This window comes from Heterocephalus glaber, unplaced genomic scaffold, assembly GCF_053883595.1.
Source record: "Heterocephalus glaber isolate CG9 unplaced genomic scaffold, H.glaber_assembly_v1.0 deba00001461, whole genome shotgun sequence".
Lineage (NCBI taxonomy): Eukaryota > Metazoa > Chordata > Mammalia > Rodentia > Bathyergidae > Heterocephalus > Heterocephalus glaber.
Window position 1 is genome coordinate 22,401,891 of NW_028258308.1, and position 11,141 is coordinate 22,413,031.

Here is an 11,141-nt window from a genome sequence, read left to right on the forward strand (position 1 = left end):
TGTATTTCATGTAACTTGAGAAAACAATCCAAAAATTCATTTGGAACAAGAAGAGACCCAGAATAGTAAAAGCAATTCTAGGCAACAGAGCCATGGGAGGGGCTATCACAATCCTCAACTTGAAACTATACTAGAAAGCTACTGTGATAAAAACAGCATGATATTGGCAAAGAAACAGACCTGAGGACCAGTGGAACAGATTGGAAAATGCAGAAACAAATCCAGACACACTCAGCCACCACATCTTCGACAAAGGAGCCAAACACCCTCACTGGAGGAAAGATAGCCTCTTTAATAAATGGTGCTGGAAAAATTGGGTTTCAACTTGCCAAAGACTAAACTAGACCTATATCTCTCACCATGCACTAAACTAAAATCAGAATGGATGAAAGATCTAAATATTAAAACAGAAACACTAAACCAGCTGGAAGAGAGTTTAGGAAGAAGTCTTGAAGATATTGGTGTGGGAAAAGATTTTATGAACACAACCTCAGTTGCCCGTGAACTAGCACAAACAATAAACAAGCTGGATTTTTCCTTACTAAGAAAAAGCTTCTACACAGCAAGACAAACCATCAACAGTGTGAAGAGACAACCCAGAATGTGGGAAAAAATTTTCACCAGCAGTTCCTCAGACAAAAATCTACTATCTAGAATCTATAAAGAACTTAAAAAGATCAGACCTCCCAAATTTAAGGACCCAAACCAAAAAGAGACATCTGAGATGAACAGACATTTCTCAGACAAAGAAGTAGACATGGCAAATAAACATATGAAAGAATGTAAAACATCACTGCTCATTGGAGAGATGCAAATGGAAACAATGCTGAGATTCCACCTCACTCCAGAAAGAATGGCTGCTATCATGAAATCAATCAATAACAAATGCTGGCAGAGCTGTGGGGAAAGAGGAACCCTGCTCCACTGCTGATGGAAGTGTAGACTGGTGCAAGCACTATGGAAATCAGTATGGAGATACCTCAAAGAACTAGGACTGGAAGTCCCATTTGACTCAGCTATTCCCCTGTTGGGTATCTTCCCCAAAGAATTAAAGGAATCATACCACAGTGATATATGTGCACCCATGTTCATAGCAGCATAGCTTGTAATAGCTAAAACTTGGAAAAAGCCCAAATGCCCATCAACTGGAGACTGGATAAAGAAAATGTGTTTTGTTTTTTTTTTTTAATAAAATCGAGTACTACTCAGCCATAAAAATGAGAAATTAGAGACATTTATTGCTAAATGGATGCACATTGAGGCAGTACTCTTAAGTGAAATAAATAGGACACACATGTAAATACTACATAGTTTCTCTAGTGTGAGAAACTGAAAGTGTAAATAAGGACTAAAAGGTATAATAGATAATGTGAAATAGGAAGAAAAGGGGAAAGTGGAAGGGGAAGGGAGGGGTAGGGGAAAGGAAAGAAGGGAATGGAATTAATATGAGAAAATGAAAAAATGGAAACAAATTCTCTGTAAATAGGGAGGGATGGAGGGGTTGAAGGGAGGGCAGGGGAAGGGGGAAAAATAAGAACCAAGAGAGATTATGTAAAGGTGAGAATTTCCAATGATGAATGTCATTATATTGTATACCTAAAATGTACCAATAAAATAAAATTAAGTGAGGTGATAAAAATTATACATTTTATGGTTATCTGCTCAGAGCACGCTGTACAATCAGTACATTTGTCCAATGTTTGTGTTTCAGACTTTTGGTTTAGAAGGTTCTGTTTCTCAAAATTGGGCATCTGATCAATAAGTGAAGTTATCTCTACGTTTAGTGCAAAAAAGCCAGAGCTCACTGCTCCCCTCCAGGGAAAAGAATCAAGCCAGAAAATAATTTGTGACAATAGAGGAGGTTGGCCTCTTTTCCTACTATTCTCTTCTTCCTCTCTACCCTTCCCTTCTCTTTCCTCAAGATAATCTCAGTACTGGAAGAAAATCAAAATAAACTGAATACCTTGTAAGTGCTGTACACATTAGTGGTCTTTTTATTTATGACATCTCTCATACGGTTTCAGCATATACCATAAATGACATAGTGGTGTGATGTTTAAAGATAAAAGCAATTTTTAGATGCCCAATGTGCTTCTTTTCTGATACAAAGCTTTTGTTTTACATATGTCTGTTATTGTTTTGAATGGCATTATTCAGTTTAACAGAACAGAAGTATGTTGTTCTCTATTGTGTTTATCATCATTTAAAAGAAAAAGATATTTATCTTAAATGTTTTTTCTCATAAACACTCTATGAGGAATCATTTCGTAGTCAGACATATTTATACCTGTGTCAAACACATTATTGAGGGAAGTGGTGAAATCACAAAGTCTGCTTGCCACTTCCAGACACCAAGCGCTGACACCTGACCACACCTATCCTGGATTTTCTGCTCTCCTCTCTCCTTGGTGCTGGAGACAAAAGAGTACAGACAATTCTCTGGGTTTCTTCATAAGAGGAAGTCTGGAGATCTACAAGATCTGCATCTCACTCATCCTTGCAGCTCCTGCAACTTCTAACCGGGAAAGTGTCTTGACTGAAAGTTTTCTTATTTTTCAGTCTGGTTGTGTATATGGTGAATTCTTCATTTCTGGTGAGGGTCACATATAGCTACAGAATTATAACAAAATCTCAAAGTAAATTTCAGACTGTTTTGATAAATTCAGGACATTTTGTAAGATTCTGAAACTGTTTGTTCTGAAGATAGAAAGAGAATGACTCTGAAACCAAATAGCTTCACTTTTTCTCTCTTAAAAGGAATTGATTAATGATAAATACTAAGTACTTTTTAAAAAAACAATGTCTTAGTGGAAAATGTACTGAACTTTTCTATTCACAGTCTAGATCAAAATGAATTATCATACCTTTGATATTGATTTTCTTTTGTGCTGAATATAGCTTTTGAGAAGTTAAGTATCTCATGACTTATACCTGAAAGCATGCTTTTGCATGAGATATATTTTGAGACTGCATGATATAACTTTTCACTTATTTCTTCTACAACTTTAGGTTGCATTGTTTGGGGGAAAAAAAGAATTGTGTAAATATTGTACTTTTAAAATAAGAAACACCTTTCTAAATTGTAAATTCACGATATGAGGAAGGAATGTAATTGTAAATTGCTTGTGAATTAAATTTGAAATTGTGTTGCTTTGGTTGTTTTAGCTATATCCTCATGCATTCTCTGGACCTGTGTCCTGAAGGGTTGGAGAGTGAGACCTCTGCCAATAGGGCCTTTCATTTAGACCTAGTTCATTCTACATGCTGGTTCAAGGAAGGCCTCTGAGAACCACACAAAGGTAAGAAAGATAATTCTTCTTTTAGTAAATGCCTTTCCATAATTTTCAGAACTAATTAAGCTTTTAAATCTAAGTTTAAAAATCCTGAGTTAATGGTCAGGTTGATTTCCTACAACCCAAAATGCCTGATTTGCTAAAATGAGATTTTTCTGGTAACTTTCAAGAGCAAAGATCTTCAAGAAGTATGGGGCGTCTGTTCAAAAATCTGCCATTGTGTCTCATAGTGATGACATTCATGGACTTGTCTTTCAGTTTGATAGGTCTTCCACTACCTCAGCAGCTATTATGTATAGTAGCTGCCCTCTTCCTATGGTGCCTTGCCCCTCCCCTGGGTGATGTCATGCCAAGATGGTTGCTCCCACCAAAGAATAAACCCTTCCTCCCAGCATGCCCCTGGTCCCACCTAGAGAGTAACCTAATACTCGCTCACCCCCTACCACCTAGTGACGTCACCGGCTCCTCCACTCCCTGATCACTACCTCACTCAACCCCACCTCAGCCCCTACAAGCCCCACCCCAGTCTCTATAAAAGACTCTCCCTGCCCCAGCCATATTGCTTTTGTCTCTCCTTTGTTCAGAGACAGCCCGGCAGATCTATTCCCCTAATAAAGGCTTGTTGTGGCCTGGTCTGGTCTTGGTCTTCGGCACTTTTACCTGACATTTCTGGTGCCGTGACTCGGATGGTAGATGGTCCATTAACGGACGATCCCCCACAGGACGGGGTTGATTGGCCTTTTTGGCCATCTCCATCGGACCAACCCTATCTGCCGTTGCCAGGACCTGCCGGGGCTTTCTACCTTTGCCATTGCTGACACTACACATCCACACCGGTCACCAATCTCTGGGTGAGTAGGCAGTTCAGCCTCCCTCTCGTTGGGTTCTCTGTCTCATTTTCTCTCCCTTTGGGGACTTCTCAGAAATCCAAGCGCTTGGTCAGAGAAACCCCCACGGGCCCTGGGCCCAGGACCGTGCCCCTGAGAGACGTCCCATCGGCCCGGCTCCTCTCGTTCTCTCCCTCTGGGAGACTAACTCGGAGATTGTCAAAGGAGACAAGGACGCTTCTCCCCTTTGTCCCTCTCCCAGGGGGCTATCTCCTCCTCACCCACCCTAACATGGGAGCCCAACAATCCAAACCCCTTCCCTCAACGCCTCTGGGCTGCCTCCTGGCACAACTTAAACCCCTTGGATTGTTGGGACCAGACTTTAAGCCAAAAAGACTTGTTTTCTATTGTAATCAGGTTTGGCCTCAGTATAAATTAGATAATGGGTTTCAATGGCCTGAAAATGGCACTTTTGATTTTAATATACTACAGAATTTACACAACTTCTGTCAGCGCAATGGCAAATGGTCAGAAATCCCCTACATACAAGCCTTTTTCTACCTACGCTCTCGGCCCTCCCTCTGTCAATCCTGTTCTCCTTCTCAAGTACTCCTAGCCCAAGCCTCACAGTCCATCCTTCCTGATTCCACTCTTTCTGATTCTGACTCATTTGATCCAGCTGATCACTCACCACTAACACTTCCCCCACCTTATAAACCCCCAAATTCTTCTTATGTCTCATCCCGTGCTTCTTCTCCTCCGCCATCTTGTACCTCTTCTTTGTCTCCTTCCACCTCACCACATGGCCCTTCTCCTCCGCCATCTTGTGACCCTCCTCCTCCGCCATCTTGTACCTCTTCTTTGTCTCCTTCCACCTCACCACATGGCCCTTCTCCTCCGCCATCTTGTGACCCTCCTCCGCCATCTTGTGACCCTCCTTTACCTCCTCCTACCCCATCCCCTGCACCTCACATCTCCCCACCCCACACCCGTTCTCGCTATCCCACCCTTCCACCTTTAGCCCTGGCCACACAGATGCCCCTCCGAGAGGTAGCCGGGACTGAGGGCATTGTTAGAGTACATGTTCCCTTCTCTTTCTCTGACCTTTCTCAAATTGAAAAACGCCTAGGCTCCTTTTTCTCTGATCCCGATGTTTATATCAAAAAATTTCGCTACCTTACTCAGTCTTATGATATGACCTGGCGAGATATTTATACAATTCTTTCAACTACTCTCTCCCCAGAGGAACGCCAGAGGGTCTGGAGGGCAGCCCAGGCAGCAGCAGATGATTTTCATGCCACAGATCCAACTAAACTAGTGGGTACCCAGGCAGTGCCAGATACTCAACCTGATTGGACTTACCAGGATGGAGACCCAGGCAGAGATCTCCGAGACTACATGATTGTTTGTCTCGGAGAAGGCTTAAAGAGAATTTCACAAAAGACAGTTAATTTTGATAAAATTAGGGAAATAACTCAGGGACCCCAAGAAAATCCAGCACAGTTTCTTTCTAGGTTGGCTGATGCTCTTCAAAAATATACCAAAATTGATCCCACCTCTCAGGCAGGCACGATTGTTATTAACACCCATTTTATTTCACAGTCTGCCCCTGACATCAGGAGAAAACTAAAAAGGGTTGAGGAGGGCCCCCAGGCCACACAAACTGAGCTCCTCAATGTTGCTTTTAAGGTGTTCAATCACCGTGAGGAACAAGCAAAACAACAAAAAGTGGCCAATTACCAGATGCTGGCAGCAGCCCTACAGGGTAAACCACCATCCTGCAAAAGGACATTTACTCGTGATGGGCCTCCTGGGGCCTGTTTTAAGTGTAATCAGACTGGACACTGGGCTAGAGAATGTCCCAATCCCAAGCCACCGCCTGGCCCTTGTCCCGACTGCAAGCAGACGGGTCACTGGAGGGTTGACTGTCCCCTTCGCCAAAGAGGTAAGAGGCCATCCCCTCCTCAAACCCAGTCAGCAGGTGTGGAGACGTCTCTGTCAGAGCTCATCGGCCTGGCGACGGAGGATTGACGGTGCCCAGGGTCATCTACAGCCCCCACGGCCATCACTCTCAATGAGCCCAGGGTAACTGTCAGCGTCTCAGGTAGGCCTATTTCATTTTTACTTGATACGGGGGCTACCTATTCGGCCTTACCACAGTACTCAGGTCCTACACATCCCTCCACAGTAACTATTGTGGGAGTTCAGGGAATACACTCAAGCCCACTAAGTACACCACCCCTAGCTTGTTCTCTGCTGGGCAGTACATTTTCACATAGTTTCTTGGTTATTCCTAGCTGCCCTACCCCCATCTTGGGGAGAGATATTTTAACTAAATTTAGGGCTTCACTCACCCTTCACTCAGCCAATTTAGACCCTACCAGTATTCTGCTGCTCCTGGCTGCCCCCCTGACAGATTCAACTCCCAATCTAACTTCACCTTCTCCTAGGGAGCTTTATATTGACCCCTCAGTCTGGGACACCTCTACCCCTTCTGTGGCTAAACATCACCCTCCCATTCAGATCTCTCTCAAAGATATCACTCAATTTCCAAATGTTCCCCAATACCCTTTAGCATTAAAACATTTAAAAGGATTAAAGTCTGTAATTACCAGTCTACTCAACAAGGGACTTCTCAGACCAACTCACTCCCCCTACAACACTCCTATCCTTCCAGTTTTAAAAACAAATGGTTCCTACAGATTAGTACAAGACTTAAGAGCCATCAATTCTGCTGTACTTCCTTTACACCCTGTTGTTCCCAACCCCTACACATTACTGTCCCATATCCCCTCTTCTTCACGTTATTTCACGGTTCTAGACCTCAAAGATGCCTTTTTCACCATCCCCCTACACCCCAACTCACAAAATCTTTTTGCTTTCACATGGACTGACCCTGATACAGGACACTCTCAACAACTTACTTGGACAGTTCTTCCACAGGGTTTCCGGGATAGTCCACACCTCTTTGGACAGGCCTTGGCTACTGACCTCTTAAAGTTAAACCTGTCTCCCTCTAAGCTGCTCCAATATGTAGATGACTTACTTTTGTGCAGCCCCACCTTCACACTCTCTCAACAACACACGGCCTCATTACTTAATTTCTTATATAAAAAGGGGTACCGAGTCTCTAGGGACAAGGCCCAACTCTCCCAACTCACAGTACAATACCTTGGGGTTAAGATCTCATATCAGCAATGAGAGATCACCTTGGACCGTAAACAACTTATTCAGGACCTCCCCATCCCCTCCTCCAAGGCTGAGATCCTGTCTTTCCTGGGGCTCGCAGGCTTTCTCCGCTTATGGATAGCAAACTTCAGTCTACTTGCTAAACCCCTGTATGATGCTTCCAAGGGAGACCCAAATGAACCTATAAATAATACTTCTATCAAGGGACCATTTCTCAGGCTTCAGGCTGCTATCCTCTCTGCCCCAGCACTGGCTCTCCCAGATCTTCAAAAGCCATTCATTCTGTATGTCACTGAACGAACAGGATTGGCTTTGGGAGTTCTGGGACAAAACATAGGATCACACTTTGCCCCAGTTGCCTACCTGTCTAAACAGCTTGATTACACAGTCCGAGGCTGGCCTACATGTTTACGTGCTCTGGCGGCCGCTTCCCTCTTAGCCCAAGAAAGTTCCAAACTTACCTTTGGCCAACCAACGACAGTGAAGTCACCCCACCGCCTACAGGACTTACTCACTCATTATAGCCTCTCACACCTGTCCCCCTCTAGGCTACAGCTCTTCCATACCACTTTTATAGAAAACCCATCTTTCTCTCTTCAGTCCTGCCCCTCCCTTAACCCAGCCACTCTCCTTCCTGAGCCTGTTCAGACACTCTCCCACTCGTGCACAGAAACAATTGAAAACCTCCTTCCCTCTCTCCCTAATGTCTCCTCAGAGGCTATCTCAGACCCAGAATTCACATGGTTTATTGATGGCAGCTCAATTTCCAGCCATGTGCCTGGCCAGAAGGGGGCAGGATATGCAATAGTTTCTTTCACACAGACCATTGAGGCTAACACACTCCCACACAACACTACCTCTCAACAAGCAGAATTAATTGCACTCATCCGAGCTCTTACTCTAGCTCACAACAGGCGAGGCAATATTTATACTGACTCCAAATATACATACCACATCCTACACTCTCATAACTCCACTTGGAGAGAAAGAGGCTTTATGACCACAAAAGGGACACCCATTATTAATGGACGTCTAATACATGCCCTTCTCCAAGCGGCCACCCTCCCAACACAAGTGGGGGTCATTCATTGTAAAGGACATCAATCATCTTCCTCTCCTATAGCTCAGGGAAACAACAGAGCAGATCAAACTGCCCGCAATATGGCACAACAATGTGTTCCCCAAAGCCAAAATCAGTTGTTAATCATTCCACCCTTAAAACCTAACTACTCTCCTCAGGAAAAGTCCAAATACATGAAAAAGGGTGCTACACTAAGAAATGATTGGCTTCTATATCGGGGACGCCATGTCATACCTGATGATCAAATAATTCCTCTCCTCACTGACATACATAACTCACTCCATATAGGAACCCAACCCCTCCTGCACCTTCTCAGGCCTTTTCTATACCACCCATCCTTAGCGTCACACACACAGACAATAACACAGGCCCGTCCCATTTGCTCAACCACCAGTCCCCAAGGTGGCTTTCAAACACGCACAAAGACTCACCAGTCCAGGGGACAACTACCAGGAGAAGATTGACAAATTGATTTCACACATATGCCACCTGTAAAAAAGGTCAAATATCTCCTAACCTTGGTAGATACTTTCACGGGGTGGATAGAGGCCTTTCCCTGCAGGTCAGAAGGAGCAGCTGCTGTAGTTCATGTGCTCCTAACAGAAATCATTCCTCGATTTGGCCTTCCACGTTCCATTCAATCAGACAATGGACCTGCCTTCATCTCTCAGATCACCCGACAGGTAACAGAGACACTCAATATACAGTGGAAACTACACATCCCATATCGACCTCAATCATCAGGCAAGGTAGAACGAGCCAATGGGTTAATTAAAATTCAGCTAACTAAACTCTCAATAGAGCTCAAACAAAATTGGATTACCCTCCTCCCTTTAGCTCTCATGAGGCTTCGCTCGACACCACGAAAACCATTAAATTTAACCCCCTTTGAGTTGATGTATGGACGACCTCTCTTGTTTTCTAACTTACCAGACCCATCACCAGCACTTGCTGATTATATCCCAACACTTAACTATGCCCGTCGTCTCCTTCAAACTCTGGCTAACCAAACTCTCCCCTTTCCGGACTCGTCAGGTATTCTACATCCTCCTCCTCTTTCTCCAGGTGACCAGGTATATCTCAAGACCCTGTCCCCAAGACCCCTCCAGCCACATTGGGAGGGACCTTTCACTGTTTCATTAATAACTCCTACTGCGGTAAAACTCCAGGAAAGAGTCCCCTGGTTCCATCTTTCCAGGATAAAAAAGGCTCCTCCAGATTCCCAGATAAAACAGCCTGAACAACAATCTAACACTGCCAGATACTCCTCTATTTTCACAGGACCTACTAAACTCAGATTATTCCGTACTCTCACACAGATTCCAGAGGAAAGTTAACCTCTCTCTCTCATTGACATCTCTAACTTTATCGGCTCAAAATCCAATTGACTTTCCTAGGTAATACGGATGCACATCCTCTTACAGCAGCAGTTTCGGGCCTTCCTTGAGTGTGCTCTGGAAAACGTCGCTTGGTGCTCCCCACAGGACGACATCCCTGAGACAATCTTCCAGTGGGTAACAGACCTCTGGTTACAGGGAACACTAGCTGATTTTTCATGTTTTGAGATAGAGCTCTTTTCTTTTCTCCTCATTTGCTGTTTGTACACACACCTTCATCTGCCTCAAGACATTCCCCTTTGTTAGGGGACCCATGGGGTATTGTGATTCCATATACACAGGGTCACCTACAGATATCCTCAGCCTTCTCTTATTAATTCTTTCGGGCCTTCTCTTTGGGATTGGGCTCACTGCCACTGCCCCAAGAGACTGGAAAACCATAGACAAATGTATTCTGGCAACAATATACTACCTCATCATTACCCTCATTAGTATTATTGGTTGTCTACAGTAATTTATCAAGGGTAACTAACAGCTGTCATTAGGGCTCCCTCACAAGTTTTTTTTTTCTCTCACGGTAACCTATTACCTAATTATCACCCTTCCCAGTATTCTTATTTGTCCTCACAAATACACAAAATGTTTCTTCACTCCTCTCTCCTTCCCTTTGACAAGACTCTTCACCATTCCATCATACACTACGGGGTCCACATCACAATTCTCCTAAGTGCCCTCATCTCCATCTTCCTCTTTCCTCTACATGCAGTTTCCATGGCCCCACCCTTACCCGTCAACCCTACACACATATACAATGACCTCCAATTGACTCACTCCTCACTTCCACACTATCTAGATAACATGCTCCAGCTAACCCACTCTCTATTAAATCAATTCAACCCATCTCTAGCCAGTAACTGTTGGCTCTGTATGTCCCTATCCACTGCTTCTTATACAGCCATCCCGGTACCTACAAAAGTCTGGGCTACAACCAGTCTTACTTACCATCCTCAATATAAGATGGGAAACCCTTTACAGTTATTTAATAAACAGTCCCTCACCAACTTTCGCATCACTGATATGACAAGAAGAACACAAACAGGTCGTGCAGCCCAACTCCTTCAATCGTACATGGCTAACCTGTCTCTATATGAGAGTAAGGAAAAGCCTATACTTGGACCTATAGCTGGTAACATCATCTTGAGCTTTCAGGCCCCACTTTGTTTTCAGCGTAACTTGTCCATGGGCTCCATGTTGGGACACCTTCCCTCTTGGAAGTGTAATTACACATTACAATTACAGGCCCCATCAGGTCATACTAACTACAAGGTCACCCAAAATGCCCCCTTTGTTCAGCCTGTCCGCTTCACTGGGGCTCCAAAAATTATGACACAGGGTCTTCTCAGCAAAGATTCTG

At 44.0% G+C, this 11,141-nt stretch overlaps 1 protein-coding gene across 2 annotated transcripts; it reads left to right on the plus strand.

The window, feature by feature from the left end:
- The first annotated feature begins 3,558 nt into the window (after positions 1–3,558).
- Positions 3,559–10,184, plus strand: LOC147826753 (uncharacterized). Of its 2 annotated transcripts, XM_087217152.1 has the most exons (3): positions 3,559–5,885; positions 6,095–6,224; positions 9,788–10,184. In XM_087217152.1, exons 1-2 carry the CDS (start codon positions 4,412–4,414, stop codon positions 6,196–6,198), a joined length of 1,578 nt encoding a protein of 525 aa, XP_087073278.1. In that variant the 5' UTR covers positions 3,559–4,411; the 3' UTR covers positions 6,199–6,224; positions 9,788–10,184. The 2 variants fall into 2 exon arrangements, with proteins under 2 accessions (XP_087073278.1, XP_087073277.1); XM_087217151.1 differs by having other exon boundaries at positions 3,559–6,224.
- The last annotated feature ends 957 nt before the right edge of the window (positions 10,185–11,141 follow it).